Genomic DNA, 19,954 nt, shown 5'->3' on the forward strand with positions numbered 1-19,954 from the left:
CAGATTTATGAAAGTGGAAGGACTACTCCTTTTCATGGTTTCGTTTTATGGCAGCTTTTAAGATGAACTCTCTACCCAAACTTGTCTATATCTTCTCAGCCCACAGCCATCCCATTATGGATACTGCAATCTGTATTGGTTCCCCTGCAACGGGCACTAATGCAATATATTTATATGGCGCAATAAATTACCATGTATCTCCAGGAAAGTTCTTACCCTATCAGGGTACCCAGATGGTAGCCTGGTATGAAAAAGATTCTTGTGCACAGTGGGCACAAATAGAATTCCATGCTTTAAAACCATATCACCCTAGCGCTCTTTTCTGGGGTTAAAGTCAGTAGTCATTAGAAGAATTTCAGATTTATTCCTCTATCGGGTCGAATGTTTGCCTATGGTCCATATTGAGTAGACATATGCCTCTATTGTCGCAAAACTCAAGTTTTAAACCAATTTGTGGCAATCCTATATTTAATCCAGGCTTCAGTAGTCCCTTTGCCTTTGTTTGGTATCAGAAGAACATATAGTTTATTTATGATCTTTTGGATTCTTGATTTGGTAAATTGTATTCTTTTTATGCTTTCAAGAAACGTACAATATTACATGATATGTACTACTGGCAATACAAATCTGCCATTTTCTTAGCTCCATTTACTTGACCTTGGAGTTCTCATGGAAGCCTGACTGTGATGTGATATGGGACAGGGGTCTTCTTCAATTGGTCTCATATCAATGTTTTATACACAGTTCAACTCTCCTGTTAGATCTGCACTGGACTTCCAACATAAGTATATGCAATATTAGGATTAAGCCTTTGATACAGTCACCTCTATGGACTCCTGGTCTAAATGATGAATGCTTCCAAAACCTCAATATGTGTTATACCAAAGAAGAAAAAATACAAGGTCTTATTTCTTTGGTCTAAAATTATGGTTTGACTTTAAAAATGGATTTCCTCTCTCCCCCTGACATGTTGGAGAAACTGTGGTAAATTGGGAACAATTCAACACCTGTGTTGGACCTTTCCTGCCATACAGCTCTTTCGGGATGAAGTACTACTACTAATAAAAAAACAAACGGATATTGTTATCTCTAAGGACCCCTGGACTTGCTTGCTGGTCCTCACTATGCCCAAACTGAAGGCCCCACATCAAAGGCCCCTAAACCATTACCTTAAAGCCGCTTGTTGTCTCATATCTAAGCATTGGAAAGATGTGAACCCTCGCCTCACTACAGGAAGTATGCAATAGTTTTCAGCACATCTATAAAATGGAGGATTCTCCATATACATTTCTGATGGTATGTGGTGGTTGGCACCACCTCTATTTTTCGGTCTCTCTCTTCCACCCTTCTTCGTCTCACTAATTCTATTACATTGGCATATTGAGAATATACAAATCTTGCTTAGGACCCCTGTGTTGTGTACAAAGATGTCTGTATTTCTCTTACAGCTTGTGCCTCTAGTTAACGGCATTAATGAGGTTATATTCTGCGGTTGTATGCTCAGCATGTTTATTAAGCTTCTTTTTTAATACAAAAAGAAAACAAAATAACATTGCTGGTTGTTGGTCAGATTATAAGATTATATTGTAATTAATTATACAGTTTAACATAATTTTGAAACAGCAATGGCAATCCAATAATTAGCTTAACTGGTCATACTATTTTTCTTGTTAGTTTTATGCCGTGTTTAATGTTTTAGAAAAGAGATGACACTTGTGTTTCATTCTACTTTTTTAATTCACTGTCATAAAAACTTTACCTTAGCAGTATTTATAGCTGCACCATATCCAGTAGCAAATCCACAGCCTACAAGGCAAATCTCGATAGGAGCACTGGAATCCACTCTGACAGCACAGATTTCTGACACTACAGTATACTCAGTAAACGTGCTCGTACTCAGGAAGTGGAAAATAGTTTTTCCTCTACAAGTAAATCGGCTGGTCTTGTCTTCCATCAGGCCTGATCTGCTGTGTAAGCTGTTAGGTAAGACCACATTAGAATAAGTCAGTCAATGTTTTAAAACAGATGTGAAAACATAATTGAAAGTTCAAATTACTTTCAGTGCAGGCATGGATGCTACATTAACCAGATAATTCACTACAGTGTACCTTAAACTTCTACAGATCACACCTTACTAATTATGCAAAATGGTTTGCTTTCACAACATATGCGATTCAGAAGTGATATAAATACTAAAATGAAAAATATTTCTAAAAAACTTACATGGAAATTTTAAGTAAATGGAATATGGATGATGGACGATGGATGATGTCAATGCTGACTTCCTTTTTTTAAATGCTCCTAACTTGGCTGTTTTCTGCGGTGCAGGATATTTGGGCGCTAGCGGACGTTAGGAGATTTGGCCACCAGCATAGACCACAATGTTAAATGCAACTATACCTGGTGGCGATGTATAAGGCTGAAGCACATGGGCGGCAGAGGGAACAAAAAGGGTGTAGATAGTGGTGTAGATAGCAGCGGCTGGGGGAAGTCATCAGGTGCAAGTGTTGCGGGTTAGTGTTAGGAGTTGGTAGGAGAAGGTTAGTGGTAAATTACCGATATTCTACTATTAGAATCTAGTTCCTAATAGTAAAATATCTCTATTGCAGTATTGTCAATATTCTGCTAGCAGCTTTACATTGCGCCCAAATTTGTGGACTCCCTATTTTCACTAACATGGTTGCTAATCTTCTACTTCTTAAAGTGGTTCTGAACTCTTGCACAGGACAAAAGGAAAGCAGAGAGAAATTAAGTATTAGGAGAGTTTAGCCTGTCTAAATCCCCCTCATTTTGTGTATAATCACAAGATATAATCTGATCTCTCCCCTGTTTCACATGACTGCCTATGGCAGAGATGGCAGATAAGCCCATTAGAAAGCACTGGATGTTAATATGTCTGCTTCCATGGATCAGGAAGTAGAAACAGGAAAGATTTATTTTAAGATTTGTATCAGCTGTAACAAAGAAATGTTTTTGTTTAAAGGTTACTATGCTGTTGTGTACCTTTTAGAGCAGATAGGACGTTCTGAGTTCAGGATTGCTTTAAGGTCCTTTTACACTTGATGCATTGGTATGCATAGTACACGTTTTTTCCATAGCAGTGGATTGTGAAAAACCTTTCAGTTAAAACGCGTATAGTGGGAACTGAGCCATATGAAAAAATGGGCGTTACTTTGAAAATCAGTTTCCTTCCAATTATAACTGAGAGCAACTGATATAGTGTAAAAGGGCCCTCAAGCTTTCACTGACCCAAAGAAACTGTACAGGCCAAGTGCTCTGTGCTCAGTTTGGTTCTGTTTATTATATATGTGTCACAGGTATGTGACTCATAAATTACTGAAGCCAAAAGGTAAACATGATAGGCCATTTTCCTCTCACTTCAAGCTTACTTTAATCTTGTCTGTTTAATAAAAACAACTTTAGTTATAATTGCAATGTAATCAAAACAGGTATAAAGACAAACGTATTACACACATTAAAGTATCTCTCCTTCCTTACATAGCAGAGATCTTTACTAATAACATCCAAATCAATCATATTCTTACTCATTTTTTTCACATAAGTTGCTGTTTGGGCTTTTGCATCCTCTGCAAGATCCACAATGGGGAACAAAATATGGGATAACTTTGTCACCTATGGACATAAAAATAAAATAATAACTGATGAAGAAACATGCGTAAGCATCAAATATCACTGTGCTAGAAAATGCTGGCTTTGTCTATTCTAGCTCACAGTAGAAGGAAGATGAAGACCTAACTGACATCCTGTATTTATTGTCAATTTTACTCAGTTTGTTTCCATAACTACCCAACCCAGTGTATCAGGGGAGGACTGGGACCTTTCGGACTGGGGGAAAACACAAACTAGAGGCCCTTTTTCATGGCAGCCTCAGCCCAAATGACGTCACACACGCACCCCACATGCTATATGCCAGTAGTCACGTGGGGCGCCATTGAGAAAATTAAGGACACTTGCAGGACAGCGGGACAGGTAAAGTATAACTGCACAGGCACCGGGGGTCACATAATACATTTGGAGGGATGATGCAACCACATCGGCCTGAGTTTTCCAGAATCTCAGATTTGACCAATTTCCACCTGAAATCAGTCAAATCGTCGATTGGGCATGCTTGTGGCAGCACCAATTTTCATTCAATTTGATAGTAATTATCTAAACAGTTGGTTGATCGCCAAGTCAACAGATGTATGGCCACCGTAATTCCCCAAGGCTCCCCGCCACCTCCTCACACACACTTATGTCCAAAGAGGAACTGTTCCTTTAAAAGAGGGACAGTTGGGAGCTATGATTGTGAGAGAGCAGACAGATGATTTTTTTTTACGGACCCTGCAGGCAGGCCTCTGCTCTGCATCGTACTGTGTACATTTACCAGCTTGCCTGAGCTCTAATTGCTCTGTAATTGTGCTTTTATTTCCCTAAGCCAGCCTAGTGGTTCACATTGCCTTATACAAAAACCTGAATGCAGCAGGCCCTGCACCAGCCCTAAATCATTAAATGAGAGGCAGCCTGGGGGGAAATTTTCCCCCTTCCCCCCTGGCCAGTCCTCCCCTGCAGTGTATGTATTGAGAAATTTGGGGATCTAAAGTAACTAGCAGCTCTTCATATGATTGGCTGCAGGTTTCCTTGGCAACACCAATAAGGCACATTGCAAGAGCAGTAACTACGTTTTCAAAAGAAGAAATTCTTCTGAAATATGATTAGGTGTTCAAAATAAATGTGAAACTGGCTTAAAGGACCTCTGTCGCGAAAATCTTACAATTTTAAATATATGTAAAAATTTACAATTAAGAAGTACGTTTCTTCCAGAGTAAAATGAGCCATAAATTACTTTTCTTCTATGTTGCTGTCACTTACTGTAGGTAGTAGAAATCTAATAGAACTGACATGTTTTGGACTAGCCCATTTCCTCATGGGGGATTCATAGGGATTTCTTTATTTTCAAAATGTACTTAATAAATGGCAGTTGCTCCGTCCAACTGTCAAAAAAAAGTATACGGAGAGCAGAGAGGCTGGGCAGCATCTTTGTATAAATCTTTTTCAGGGAGTGTCTTTATAAAGAATAAAGGGCATGCTGAGAATCCCCTATGGAGAGATGAACTAGCCCAAAACCTGTTGGTAATGTCAGATTTCTACTACTTACTGTAAATGCCAGCTACATAGGAGAGAAGTCATTTATGGCTCATATTACTCAGGAAGAAACATACTTCTTATTTTGAATTTTAAGATTTTTGCAACAGTTCCCCTTTAAGAAGAAGTAAAAAGTTCTGGGGTAGTGAGCCCCTCAAGGTGCGATCTGGCCACCCGACAATCACTCGGCTGCTCCCATGTTAATCACTAGAGGAATATGTAAAAAAGAGAGGAGCGCTCTGAGATTTCCAGCAATGATAGATCAATTAACACTAGGAAAGGTCTCACCTAGTATTAGTGTGGCCGGTACAGCGTACTCAGCCGCGATTCGCATGCGTCCCTCTTAGGCAGCCGGGGACCGGGCTCTCCGTGGCAGCAAGGCAGAGACAGGGCGGAGGCGACGTCACCAACTCCAGACCTCCTTGCGATTGTAGCGAGGACGTCTGTTCAAACACACGCTGGAAGGCGTGGTGAGCAGCGTCCAATTGTCCGTGAATGGTGAAAATAGAGGCAGGGGAATAGACTGGCCACAGTGTTACAATATGGCACAAAATACATATGGGACTATAAAATAAAGGTTTATTAAAATGACTTTTTTAATAAACCTTTATTTTATAGTCCCATATGTATTTTGTGCCATATTGTAACACTGTGGCCAGTCTATTCCCCTGCCTCTATTTTCACCATTCACGGACAATTGGACGCTGCTCACCACGCCTTCCAGCGTGTGTTTGAACAGACGTCCTCGCTACCATCGCAAGGAGGTCTGGAGCTGGTGACGTCGCCTCCGCCCTGTCTCTGCCTTGCTGCCACGTAGAGCCCGGTCCCCGGCTGCCTAAGAGGGCCGCATGCGAATCGCGGCTGAGTACGCTGTACCGACCACACTAATATTAGGTGAGACCTTTAAGAAGAAGGAAGCAATTAAAAATGTTGATTTTATAGTATTATTTGTTGTTAAAATTGCTTTCCATTGAATAGACATTTTTGAAGAGTTTTTGATTAATTTGATAAGTTAATAAAAACATATATGTAAATAAAACTGTGTAGTTTATTATTTGGATATTGTTTATATGCTGCACATTTATTTGGCATGCTGTGTCTGAATCTGAGCATTCAATGTGACATCTTACAAAAGAGGGACACCGAGACCCTATTATAGTGTAGTATGTAATGGGATTTAGAAGAGAAAATGGTAGAGTAAATATAATATACTCACAAGTCAGGGTCAGGGTTACCTCACAGGCAACCACTGTAAATGCAGGTGGGGTGATTAGACCTGTCCACACTCAGGATTAAGAAATCCCTCTCCCTAGATCAGAAAAAAAGGGGGAGCACCCATCCACCTAGGGTGGACTTGTACGAAGTAGTATATATACAGAGGTGCCAAAAGGAGGATGAAAGTATCTATTGCCTAAAGAAGTGTGGTCATTCCAGTGAAATGCATTGTCCTGATCTCTGGAGTATGTAAATAAAATTGCTTTATTGAAACAACATCAGCATAATCTTGTGTCTGCTTGGGAGAGGTAAGTCCACCACTACCTCCTCTATTTTTAAACATTTTAGATACTTTTATCTTTTTGGCACCTCTGTATACATACTACAATATAACATCTTATTTGTTTGTTTGTTGACTGTTTAATTAAAAAATACATCACAGATTAAATTATTGGTTGATGATTATGTGTTAATGTTTTTGCAATGAAAATTGCTATATTAATCCAGCAGGCTCACCTGGATGTAATCGTGTCACTCCCTGCCCAACACTTTCAACAATTCCAATAGCTTCATGACCCAAAATCACTGGGTAATTAGTATAAAATATTGATTTTAGAGCACTGTTATCTGTTCCACAAATGCCAGAAGCGAGAATCTACAGGGAGAAAAATGTTTAAAGCTGAACTAATGGCATAAAACTAGAAATTTTATACATAATAATTTCTGTATAAACTGTATTGTATTGCCACTCAGACCAATGGGCACAATGAATGTCTGCATGTCTCCTGGACTTTCAGCTCTCATCTGCATGCTTATTCATTCGGGAACCCACAAAGGGCAAAAGTGGCTGCACGTGCAATCCCCTGAAGCCTACTACCTATTGCATTAGCTAGGGAAAATGTATTATTCTGAATATAAAATGCTAATTTAATTAAAAAAAATATACAGATTACAGACATAAAAATAAACCAAAAGTACTACTGATTTCCACCATAGCACACAACTGTCTCTCTTTAAGAGGGACAGTGCCTCTTTGGGAACCCAATCCCTCTGTCCCTCTTTCTTACTCATTTGTTCCTCTTTCAGAACTGATTTACAGATCGATGTAAATAAATATATCTTTTCTACTGAATTTTTTTTTTCAAATAAGTTTTATTGAATTTTAAAAGATAACATATACATATAGAACATTCCCAAGATCAACCCAGACTCCCCCCACCCACATCCGCCCAGTCCCCTTTCTCTCACGATCCCCCCCACAGGACAAGTGTCAGGATATCATGAGAAAAATTCCTGATAGCAAAATTACGTTGTTTGATAATCTACACCATGTTTTTTAAGATGTTCTAACCAAGGAACCCATATCTTATCAAATTTTAAGGGGCAATTACGTTGCAGGTATGTTAGTTTATAGAGCGGGAGTGCTGCATTAGTTATTTTAACCCATTCGGCCGCCGTAGGCGTTTTCCTGTCGAAAAAGCATAAGGAGTCCCATAGGAGTATTAACCCCCTTGGCGGTATGAAAAATACCGCCAGGGGGCAGCGCAGCAGTTTTTTTTTTTTAATTATTTTTTTTTTAAATCATGTAGCGAGCCGAGGGCTCGCTACATGATAGCCGCTGCTCAGCGGCATCCCCCCAGCCCCGCCGATCGCCTCCAGCGATAGGCGATCAGGAAATCCCGTTCAAAGAACGGGATTTCCTGGAGGGCTTCCCCCGTCGGCATGGCGACGGGGCGGAATGACGTCACCGACGTCAGCGACGTCGGGACGTCATTGGGAGACTCGATCCACCCCTCGGCGCTGCCTGGCACTGATTGGCCAGGCAGCGCTCGGGGTCTGGGGGGGGGGGGGCGCGCGCCGCACCGGATAGCGGCGATCGGGCGCGCGGCGGCGGCGATCGGGGTGCTGGCGCAGCTAGCAAAGTGCTAGCTGCGTCCAGCAAAAAAAAAATTAAGTAAATCGGCCCAGCAGGGCCTGAGCGGCACCCTCCGGCGGCTTACCCCGTGTCACACACGGGGTTACCGCTAAGGAGGTTAATCGCCTAGCATGTAGAAAAGTACCTGAAATGCCTAATAAGTGAAGTTTAGGATCCAGTGTCAACGATCTCTCAAAAATCTTTTGCAGAAGATTGTTGACTTGCATCCAGTACGATTGTAATTGAGGACATTGCCATACCATGTGTATGAAATCAACCAAGGGATGATTGCATCTGGGGCAGTGAGATGATTTGTCTGTGAACATACGCGCCAAACGTTGGAGTGTATAGTATATCTTATATATACATTTTAATTGTATGATTCCCTAGTGGAAATTAAATACTCGCTAGAGGCATCTAAGAGATCCTTCAATTCTGATTCCTCTAGGTTCGGCACATCCCCACCCCAAGCCTGAAAAGCTTTATCTACTCTAGCAGATGAGGTGTCCATAAGTGTTGCATAAATAGCAGACAAGGGGGATTCTAGCTGATTCCTCATCAGTAAGGATTCCAAAGGATCCGCTTTTAGGGAAATTTGGTTAGGAAATTGAGACTGTGCTGCATGCCTCACCTAGAGGTATCTAAAGAACATCTTGTTGGATAAAGAAAACTCTTTTTTAAATCATTAAAAGGAACCAGTTGACCACCTCTGAATATATGTTGTAACCATTTGATACCCTGTGTAGCCCAGAGAAGTGGATCAGGAATATTCTGAAAATGATAGAGGTTAGGATTGCACCAAATAGGGGTAGATGGGGAGAGAACCCCTGTCTCGTAAAATATTTGTCTGGCCGTGTTCCATACTTTGATGGTGAGTTTCATGGGGGTAGGTAATTGAGTAATTGCATTGCAGTCTCTAAAGGGGAGTAAAGTGAGTCCTTCATAGGATCCCACTATGGCAGCTTCTAAAGTGGCTGCTGTATTTCTTTCGTCCTGGGCAAACCACCACCGGATAGTCACTAGGGCTAAGGGCGAGAAATATATTTTAAAATTAGGTAGAGCTATACCCCCAATAGATACTGGTAATTGAAGAGTGGAGAGGGAGATCCGAGATACTCCTCCTGCCCATAAGAATGCGATCAGGATTTTTTTCAGTCTTTTTAAAAATTATAATTTGAAATCCATATTGGAGTTTGCCTAAAGACATATGTAAGGTAAGTAAAACATCTTGAGTAAGTTAGACCTACCAATTACTGTTAGGGGTAATGAGGTCCAGGTTCTACATTGCTTATCCATCCTATCAATAATAGGGAGAAGATTAATGTTCAAATAATCAGTGAGGGGGTATCTAACTTGTATACCTAAATATTTAAATTCTGATACCCATTGAAGGGGAGTGCTTACAGCGTTAATTTTGGCCGATTGGTCTATGGGAAAAAGCGAGGATTTGTCCCAATTAATTTTAAGGCCAGAGTGCTGACCAAAGGTATTGATTGTCGGCAACAGCCGTGTTAGGGAATCCCGCAAATCACCAAGGAAGAGAAGGAGATCATACGCGTATAGTGCGATTTTCTCAGTTAAGTTACCAATGCGAAAACCATTTATGACATCCTCAGCCCTTATTCTGATTGCCAGTGGTTCAATTGCCAGGGTGAAAAGAAAGGGAGAGAGAGGGCATCCCTGTCTTGTTCCACGGCCAAGTTCAAAGGGAGGAGATACGATCCCGTTGGTAAGGACCCTTGCGCAGGGGTTAGCATACAGTAGTTTAATCCAATTAATACATTTTGGCCCAACTCCGAATGATCGCAGCACCTCCCACAGATAAGGCCATTCGATCAAGTCGAAGGTCTTCTCTGAATCTAGCGATGCGATGACACATTGCCCACAGTTATCATGAGTAGTTGAGAGATTTATGAACAATTGCCTAAGATTAATGTCTGTCCCCCTTCCCGGCATGAACCCTGTCTGGTCAGGATGAATTATAGTTTCAAGCATTGGTTTAATATGATTAGCCAGTATTTTGGCAAACATTTTTGCTTCCACATTAATTAAAGATATTGGGCGGTAGGATGTACACCGAAGAGGATCTCTTCCCTTCTTTGGGATAACAACTATAAGGGTCTCCTTCATAGAGTCAGGTAGTGATAACGGTTGTTCAGAGCTTTGGAACAAATTTAGGAGATGTGAGGACACATCCTCGGAATATCATTTATAAAAATCTGGTATGTCATCTAGGCCTGGTGATTTGTTGGATTGTAAAGAAGCTATAGCTAAACTAACTTCATCTTCTGTGATGTCCTTGTCCAAGAGAGGTTATACTTGGAGGAATATATCTCTTTATAGTACGATATAAATTCTGCATTAATGTCTGCAGGGGTGGTCAAAGTGGCCCCCGAGGAGGAGAGAATTGAGGGTATGGTTGTGATAGGGGTATGTTCCTTAGTGAGCCAGGCCAGCATTTTCCCACATTTATCCCCATGTTCAAATATCCTCTGTTTGATTAGTAAATCAGCTTTTTTAGTGGATTCTACATGAAGTAATTTAAGATCAGTGGTTGCTAGTTGCCAATGCCAAGTTGAATACGTGGCACGATCAGGTTGTGCCAAGTATCGAAGTTCTGTGTCCCTTACCCTGTCTTCTGCAGATTGTATGCTGAGTAGCCTCTGCTTCTTATGTTGTTTGATTTGGGAAACGTAATCACCTCTCATAAAGGCCTTGAACGCGTCCCAGACAATCGGTTTTGTAGCAGAATCTTTGTTTGTAGCCCAAAATTGGGGTACAGATATTAAAATATTCTCATGAATCTCTTGGTCCTTGATCCAGTATCCTGAAAGCCTCCAAGGCCTGTTATGGGGATGAGAGCATAATGAGAGAGCTGCCATGAGAGGGGCATGGTCAGAAAGGGCCCAAGGCAAGCGTTGAATATTAAGAATAGCAGAGGCTGATGATTTAGAGGCGAGCATAAAGTCAATCCATGAAAGGGTTCTATGTGAAGCAAAGTGGCATGTAAAACCTGTAGCGTCCGGATGTTTCCACCTCCAAACATCCAAAAATCCCATACTGTTAACCAAATTGGAGAATTCTTTAGGCTCTTTAGAGTTGGGTTGGGTATTTGCCTGTCTTCTGGATGTAGGACCATATTGAAGTTCCCCATTATTATCGTTTTAACTGGAGACCATTGAGCTATAATAGGTGCGCGTGTGGCCAGGAGTTCTGTAAAAGCTGGAGGAGGGAGATAAATTCCTATGATAAGTATATCTTGTAGATTAATTAAAGCGTGGAGGGCAATATATCTGCCATAAGGGTCTATTTTTAGGTGAAGGAGCTGGAATGGCAATGTACGAATGAGGATACTGACACCCCTGGAGTATGAGGAATATGATGTAGGGTAGCAGCTACCCACCCACGGTTTCTTCAGTGCTAGAACTTTACTCCCAGTAAGATGTGTTTCCTGAAATATGCATACATCTGGATGATGATTTTTAAGATAGTTGAATACGAGTAAACGGTTAAATTTATTATTTAGACCTCTCACATTCCATGAGAGGATTCTACAGTCAGAATTTAGTGTCATGGAAAGTAAAGATAGTAGATCATTGAAGCATAAGCGTAAAAGTAATTGTTGCCCTGTAAGAAGAAATCGTGAGAGAAACCCACCCCCCAATAAAAAGTCCTCCCCAAACTTAACTTTACCGTAAACTCTAGGTAAAACTAGACTCTATCAGCGGAGGGTGACCTGCCTGGAGGCAGAAGCTCCGCTGGCCGATATCTCCAAATTGTATTTGAGGTTAACACTTATAACGTTACCATATATAACAAAATATACTGTACATCCATACAGTCAAGAAGCCAAATTGACTCTAAACTTTATTACCATCCTTTAAATTTTTATATTTCTTATTTAAAGTTACTATAATGGAAAACGAACCGGGATAGAAAGGACCAGTGTGGTTTGAATTATAAAACAACTTATTTTTCTTATGAAATCTGGTATAACATGGTATGCGTAACTAAGGGTGTGGTGGGGGCGTGTTTAGGGGTGTGGTGGGGGTGTGGCCTAAGTATCACTCTTTCTTATCCCACAAATTTGGGAGGCATGATTTCCACCAATGTTGCTTAACCACCTAAGGATCGCGTCACACCCAATAGGCAGTGGCGGCTCCAGCTTCAGATTTTTGGGGGGGCTCAAAGGGGGCACGAGGGCTGGCAGCCTGGGCTTGGGGGGGGGGGGGGAATTTGCGTCACGCGAAGCGCGCCGCGGCGAAAATTTGGGCGTGGTCATGATGTCATGTGGGCGGGGCTAACTGTAATGTAGTTGTACCAGCTAACGTAGTTACATGAAAAAAAAATGAAGTAAACGCACATAATGACAGGTAGCCTTTCACCAGTAAATGCACATAAGAATCAGCTTTTCAGCAGTTAATGCACGTAATGACAGACAGCGTTTCCTCATTAAATGCACATAAGAGACAGCTTTTCACCAGTTAATGCACGTAATGACAGACTGCGTTTCCGCAGTAAATGCAAATAAGAGCCTGCTTTTCACCAGTTAATGCACGTAATGACAGACAGTTTCCCCATTAAATGCACATAAGAGCCTGCTTTTCACCAGTTAATGCATGTAATGACAGTTTCCCCATTAAATGCACATAAGAGCCTGCTTTTCACCAGTTAATGCATGTAATGACAGACAGTTTCCCCATTAAATGCACATAAGAGACAGCTTTTCACCAGTTAATTCACATAATGACAGACTGCGTTTCCGCAGTAAATGCACATAAGGGACAGCTTTTCACCAGTTAATGCACATAATGACAGACTGCGTTTCCGCAGTAAATGCACATAAGGGACAACTTTTCACCAGTTCATGCACATAATGACAGACAGCATTTCCCCAGTAAATGCACATAAGAGACAGCTTTTCACCAGTTAATTCACATAATGACAGACTGCGTTTCCGCAGTAAATGCACATAAGGGACAGCTTTTCACCAGTTAATGCATATAATGACAGACAGCATTTCCCCAGTAAATGCACATAAGAGACAACTTTTCACCAGTAAATGCACATAATGACAGACAGACAGTGTCCCCAGCATAGGTAGCCAGGTGTATAGATGTCCCCAGTATATGTAGCCAGGCGTATAGCTGTCCCCAGTATATGTAGTCAGGCTGGTGGTGGTGGTGGACTGGGGGCCCCAGGGCACCTCAAGCCTGACTGGTGGTGGGCTGGAGGCCTCATGCCTGCGTGGCTGGTGGGCTGGGGTCCCAGGGAAGCTCAGGCCTGGCTAGTGGTGGTGGGCTGGGGGCCCCAGGGCAGCTCAGGCCTGGCTGGTGGTGGTGGGCTGGGGGCCCCAGGGCAGCTCAGGCCTGGCTGGTGGTGGTGGGCTGGGGTCCCCAGGGCAGCTCAGGCCTGGCTGGTGGTGGTGGGCTGGGTGGAAGGGCTCAGGCCTGGCTGGTGGTGGTGGGCTGGGGGCCCCAGGTCAGCTCAGGCCTGGCTGGTGGTGGTGGGCTGGGGGTACACTGGGTGGGGAGGAGGGTACCTGTGGGTGGGGAGGAGGGTGCCACTGGGTGGGGAGGAGGTTGCCAGTGGGTAGGAGGAGGGTGTCAGTGGGTAGGAGGAGGGTGCCAGTGGGTGGGGAGGAGGGTACCTGTGGGTGGAAAGGAGGGTGACACTAGGTGGAGGAGAAAGGTGCCAGTGGGTAGGAGGATAGTCTCAGTGGGTAGGAGGAGGGTGCCAGTGGGTGGGGAAGAGGGTGCCAGTGGGTAGGGGGGTCGTCAGTGGAGGGGGGAGAATGCCCGTGGGTGGGGAGGAAGGTGCCCTGTGTGTGAGGAGATTGCCCTGGGGAGAGAAGACAGGAAGAAAATGATCGAGGCGCCAGCCGCGCTAATAAGGGATGCGAGAGCCTACTTTATTCCTCCCTCCCTCCCTTCTTCTGAATGCCCCCACCTGCTGTGAATGACGGTCGCCCCCCCCCCCCTCCCCCCGTAGGCAGTGTGTGCGGAGGAGAGCGGAGCGGTAGGTCCTCTTACCGCAATCCATGCTCACCGGCAACTAGTCTCCTGCTTCCTGTGACGTCATGGTAAACAGGAAGCAGGAGACTAGTTGCCGGTGAGCATGGATTGCGGTAAGAGGACCTACTGCTCCGCTCTCCTCCGCACACACTGCCTACGGGGGGGGGGGGGGGGGACCGTCATTCACAGCAGGTGGGGGCATTCAGAGGAAGGGAGGAGGGAGGGAGAAATAAAGCAGGCTCCCGAATCCCTTATTAGCGCGGCTGGCTAACAGACTTGCGGTGGCCACGGCCAGCGGGGGGGCTTTAACAGGGGCTAGCAAGTTGCCAGCTGGGGCTGAAGCCTGGGCAAGCCCCAGTGTAGCGCCGCCACTGCCAATAGGCATGAATGTGGTGGCTCCCTCATGACCATGTAACGGCAATTGGCATTAAGTCCTGGGGCATGGTTTGCAGGGGATCCGCATCCCCGCTTGAATGACGGCACTCCACTCCATCATCAGTCTACCAGCAGCAATTAGACGATTTTATTTTTAAAATTATTTTAAAAAAACAGCCTGCAGCAGCAATCAGAGCCCATCAACAGAAAGCTCTGTTGTTGGGCAGAAAGGAGGGAGAGGTAATTTGTGTGCTAAGTTGTAGTGCTCTGCAGCAAGCTCTGAAAGCTGCAGAGCACTAAATTGAAAAAAATAGCCTGGTCACTGGAGGGGGGGTGGGGGGTGTAAGCCTACGGCCCTCCAGAGGTTGATTTGTGGTTTATTATTATTTTTATTTATTTATATAGTGTAAATATACATCTTCCATAGCACTGTGCAATGTACAAAAAATATACAACAATGGGGAGCATAGTTACATGAGAAGTTCAGCACACTGTACAATCAGAACAACCAGTGACACAAGTACCGCTACATACAATTGATGTGTAGTTTAAAAAACATCCCCAATAATAATAGATCTTAATTTGATAAAATGAAAACACAAGGGGGAAGTCCCTGCCCTTGGGAGCTTACAATCTAGAGGGAAGTAGGGTGGAGACACTTAGGGCCTGAGCCCACTAATGCAGTTGTGCGCAGTTGTATCCGCTTCTCTCCGCTTTTCAGCATCTGTAACATTGATATGTTGCTGTAAAGCAGACACAACTGCGCACAACTGCATTAGTGAGCTCAAGCCCTCAGAGAGTGGACAAGGGGTCCGCAGATGGGGCAGTGAGGTCATAAAAAATAATTGTACCCCCCACCCCTAACAATTTAAAGGTGCAGAAAGGATGTCAAAATCCCCTTAGCCAACTAACAATAGATGAACAAAACCTTTAACAAAAATATATATGTTAGATATTGAAATGTTCTCTTATCTTATATGATACATAACATGAACCGCATTTACATACCTTAATTCTAACTTCATGAGCTTTTGGTGGAGCCACTGTAATTTGTTCAATGCACAAAGGTTTATTAGGTTCCCATGCAATTGCTGCTCTACAGACAATATCCTTAGATAAATACATATAGTTACAGGTAGATTATTGGTCACAGAATAAAAAAAAAGTACATGCACGGTTTTTATTATTATGTAAATAATTTACCTGATCAATAAGGGCTTTCCTAGTGCTTGGGGAATACAACAATCAGGATGGTCAATGAGGTGCACCTAATTCCAAATGTTACAGGATTATGCACATTTTGTATGTTAATGTATGCAGCTTGAAAATGGACCTACCAAATCTCACATTTGCATATTCTTGCATCAACTCCGAATTATTTGCATCTCATTGGACATCCCTACTCATTTGTTCTATAAACTGATAACTTCAGCTACTGAATTGTTCCGTTTGTTTGGTTAAAATTCTGAATAAATCAATTACAAATGAAGGCAAAATACATCCAACACATTAGAGGGGGCCTCCAAACAGCTGCTGTTCCAATTCAGTTCTGCATCTCACCATTCCAGTTTAGTTTTCTATTTTTTCTCAAAGTGCCAAAATGTACAAAACAAACAAAAGTGAACATTTGACTGAGATGGTCTATATATGCCATATACGTTTTGAAAGGAGTAGGCAAACAAGATTGAAAGATATTGTTGCTATTGTGCATCTGATGATAGCTGTGTCCGGGTAATTATATACATTTTTTGGGGGGGAGGGGGTACAGCCAATCTTTTTTTGGCACACTGATATCGCCGATAACATAGTATGGTCGGTCACATGGTTGTTGCTTTTACACTGTGTGAGGGTACTACAGCACACGTCGTGTGAGGGTAGCACACTACACTGTATAAATGGGGGTTGTGTTTGAACAACATACCACCCCACAAAAAAGCAACAACTACAAATCAGTACAGCAGGGTCAATGTCAGTCTTCAAAAGGACTTTTGTGATCAGGATGAGTCTCCAAAAGGAGTATTGGGTGATCCCTAGCTGGTGAACTAGCTGTAGCAGAGGAAGCAGCTACACAGCACAATATCACAAAACAGCCTATGTCTCACTGTCTCTCTATCTGCAGCAGCAGCTTCTCTCCCTACACTGACTAATACGGAAGGAAAATGGCCCTCAGGATCATGCCTTTAAAAGGGGGGAGTGGCCCAGGTAGTGATCATGTCTAATTGGCCGTCCTGTCCCACCTGACTTCAGGTTGAAGGGTCAAAAATGGCACTTTGGGAAAGTATAAGGAAGGCAAGGACAACATGTATTGTTCACGCTACTCGCTAGTGCGCAAGTAGCGCACGCAAGTAGCGCACATTAACCTGGAACCATTCACCAGTAAATATGTTAGGCCATCCCTACTTAGTAGATACAGTATATCTGACCCTGGTGTTAGCAATTTATTCTTTATTGCGAACTTTATGGCAGAGTTACATTTTTGTTGCTGCGTCTAAAATTAACCTGTAAAAACAAAATTGCAAAGGAATAAACACTGCTAGCAGCATTATGATTTTCCTTCACATTGTAAGGGGGTTGATAGTGTTCAGGCGCAAACAGGCAAGCAAACAAAGCAAATGCATACTCAATATTAAAGGTATACATTTTCTAAATTGTTTTAAATATGTTATGCTAGACTGCTTATTTGATTAATTATTGCTAAAAAAAAATACAGGTTTCTTTCCAAAAGTTTAAATATTAATTTTTGTCGATTTACAAACTATCAGTGCCTGCTGCTACTAAGTATGTGTTACTTTTGTACTTTATTTTGAACTACAGTAAAACCTTGGATTGAGAATAACTTGGTTTAAAGGGACTCCGAGCACCTCTCATGGGCATGCCTTTAAGACTCCGACCAGTATTGCTTTAAGTATGTACTCAAAGATGCATACCATTCTGTAGCTTGTGCTCTTCTCTTTCATTTGATGCCTGAATCGCCGTTCTACACCAAATAGTTTTCGTTCGATTTCAATTTAAAAATCGCGGCTGCCATCTTGGCTGTGTTATAACTTCCGGGTCACCCCTGTCTTCTCAGTTAGAGAAGTGCATCACTGAATGACTCAGGAAGAGGAAGTGACACGCATGGCCATTGCAAAAGGCTCCTCCAGAGGGGACATAGCAGAACTTTGTTGGCTTAAAGGCATGCCCATGAGAGGTGCTCGGAGTCCCTTTAAGAGCACTTTGCAACACAAGCAAACATTTTTCTGAAATTTTGACTTAATATACAAGCAATGTCTTGATATGCAAGCAAAAAGAGTGTACATGCATCACAAGTATCTCAACTGAGCACAACTGGCAGTGCAGGATTATACTTAATCTGAGTGTAGGGACTGTACAAAGTCACATTTCCATGAAATCTCCAAAAGTAATTGTCATTGGATAAGTTCCTTGTTAAAGCCAAACAAACAAATAAACAACAAAAAGGTTGAGGTGATCCAACAGATAACAATGATTCTATTAGTTATAATGAAAGTCTTGTTTACATTTTTATTTAAAACTTTTTAACTATAACTGTTTTGGATTGTGGAACTGGGTTTCCATAAATTCTTATGAGGAAATTCGCTTTCATATAAGAGCACTTTGGATTACAAGCATGTTTCCGGAACGAATTATGCTCACAAACCAATATTCCACTGTATATCTGATTATGGTTCCACTGTATATCTGATTAGACAATGGAAGCAACATTCAGAACATAGCATTCGACACGTAACAGCGAAAATGTAAAGAAGTATATTTTCTTACTTGCCCTGCTGTGCTCATTGTGATGTCTCTGTAAGATGCTGAATGTATGCAGGCTGCTATCTCCAAGAGCTCAGGAAGCTGCCTAAGATGGAATTCATAGCTTTCTATTACCAATCCCTTTTTAATACCTTACTGTGTCTACACTCCCTCCCTAATGTAATTACTTTAATGAAGTGCAAATACCAATCATGTGGTAAAAATACATTGACAGATATAAAGTGTAAGTGTAAATTCAGCTATCACTAAGGAACTGACTCACAATGATTTCTAAGGGAAATATTAGTGCATTCAAACTGATAATAAAGTGAGGAGCATGGAAGGTGATGCCACTATGCCCAGACATTTGTTGTTTTGTATCTTTATAAATGGAAACTTTTATTCAATAAAAGTTTATTTCTAATTAACTCCAAATACGGCTTAAAAAATGTGTGGTATGAAATACACAGACAGAACCATTTGATGCCAGACATGACATTAACTTGCCTATTTCAATGTTGCATGCAGTTACTGCAGATCAGTTATAAGCCATTCAAAAGGGTTCCCGAATTAGTTTATGTATTCCACCTCCATTTACCCACTCAACAGCGGTGACATGGTAAAGCACTTGTGGAGAATTCTAGTCTGTCTCCACTCGGAACATAGTTGATCCCAGTGGTCACACTCCAATAAACAAAAAACAAGACCAAATAGATGTTAGGGCTGGTGCACACCAGAGCGGTTCTGAAGCGGTTTTTAAAATGCTTGCAGGGGGAAAACCGCTTGGCTAATGAAAGTGAATGGGATGGTGCACACCAGAGCGGTTCGTTTTTTCCACAAACGCAAACTTAGAGGCTGCAGCATTTTTTAGATTTCCAAGGAAAGTGGAAAACAGCTCTGAAAAACGCTAGATCAAAGCGGTTTTCCAGGCGTTTTTGTTACAGAATCTGTTCAGTAACAGCTTTTACTGTAACAATATTTGTAACCTGCTACACAAAAACGCTCCAAAAAACGCTAGGCATGTTTAGAAAACATCTCTAAACATGCCTAGAATCCCTCTGAAATCTGCTTCAAAAACCTCTAGCGTTTTGCAGATCTGCTAGAAATTTTTGGTGTGCACTGGCCTTACAGGCTAGTTACTAATTGGCACTGTCCTCCTAGCGGCTAAAGATATAAAGGGACTGGGCTGTGTTAAAACATAAGGTTTGCCTTACTTAACCACTTGCCGACCGCACACTCATACCATGCGGCGGCAAAGTGGTAGCTGGAGGACCAGCGATGCACAACTGCGTCGCCAGGTGCCTCCCTAATTAATCAGGAAAGGCTCGCGCGAGCAGCAGTTTCCTGTTAGATCACGGAGCGGGGCTCCGTGAATAGCCTGCGAGCCGCGATCAGCAGACTAAATGTAAAAGCAGGAGACGTTCGTCTCCTTTGTTTACATTGAACGGCGCTGCTGCTACAGCAGTGCCGTAAGACAGATCGGCGATCCCCGGCCAATCAGCGGCCGGGGATCGCCGCCATGTGACAGAGGACA

At 42.5% G+C, this 19,954-nt stretch overlaps 1 protein-coding gene across 1 annotated transcript in view; it reads right to left on the reverse strand.

Moving 5' to 3' along the window:
• Positions 1-18,471, reverse strand: part of LOC137547368 (NADP-dependent alcohol dehydrogenase-like) — a 39,402-nt gene extending 20,931 nt beyond the window's left edge. The window contains exons 1-5 of the mRNA XM_068270901.1: positions 18,445-18,471; positions 15,673-15,774; positions 6,877-7,015; positions 3,546-3,633; positions 1,760-1,976 (exon numbers count right to left, since the gene is read on the reverse strand). Coding sequence (XP_068127002.1) covers positions 1,760-1,976; positions 3,546-3,633; positions 6,877-7,015; positions 15,673-15,774; positions 18,445-18,462 — 564 coding nt within the window. The 5' untranslated portion in view covers positions 18,463-18,471. The remainder of the gene's footprint in view (positions 1-1,759; positions 1,977-3,545; positions 3,634-6,876; positions 7,016-15,672; positions 15,775-18,444) is intronic.
• Between the last annotated feature and the right edge of the window lie 1,483 nt (positions 18,472-19,954).

Source organism: Hyperolius riggenbachi, chromosome 1, assembly GCF_040937935.1.
Source record: "Hyperolius riggenbachi isolate aHypRig1 chromosome 1, aHypRig1.pri, whole genome shotgun sequence".
NCBI classification, from domain to species: Eukaryota; Metazoa; Chordata; class Amphibia; order Anura; family Hyperoliidae; genus Hyperolius; species Hyperolius riggenbachi.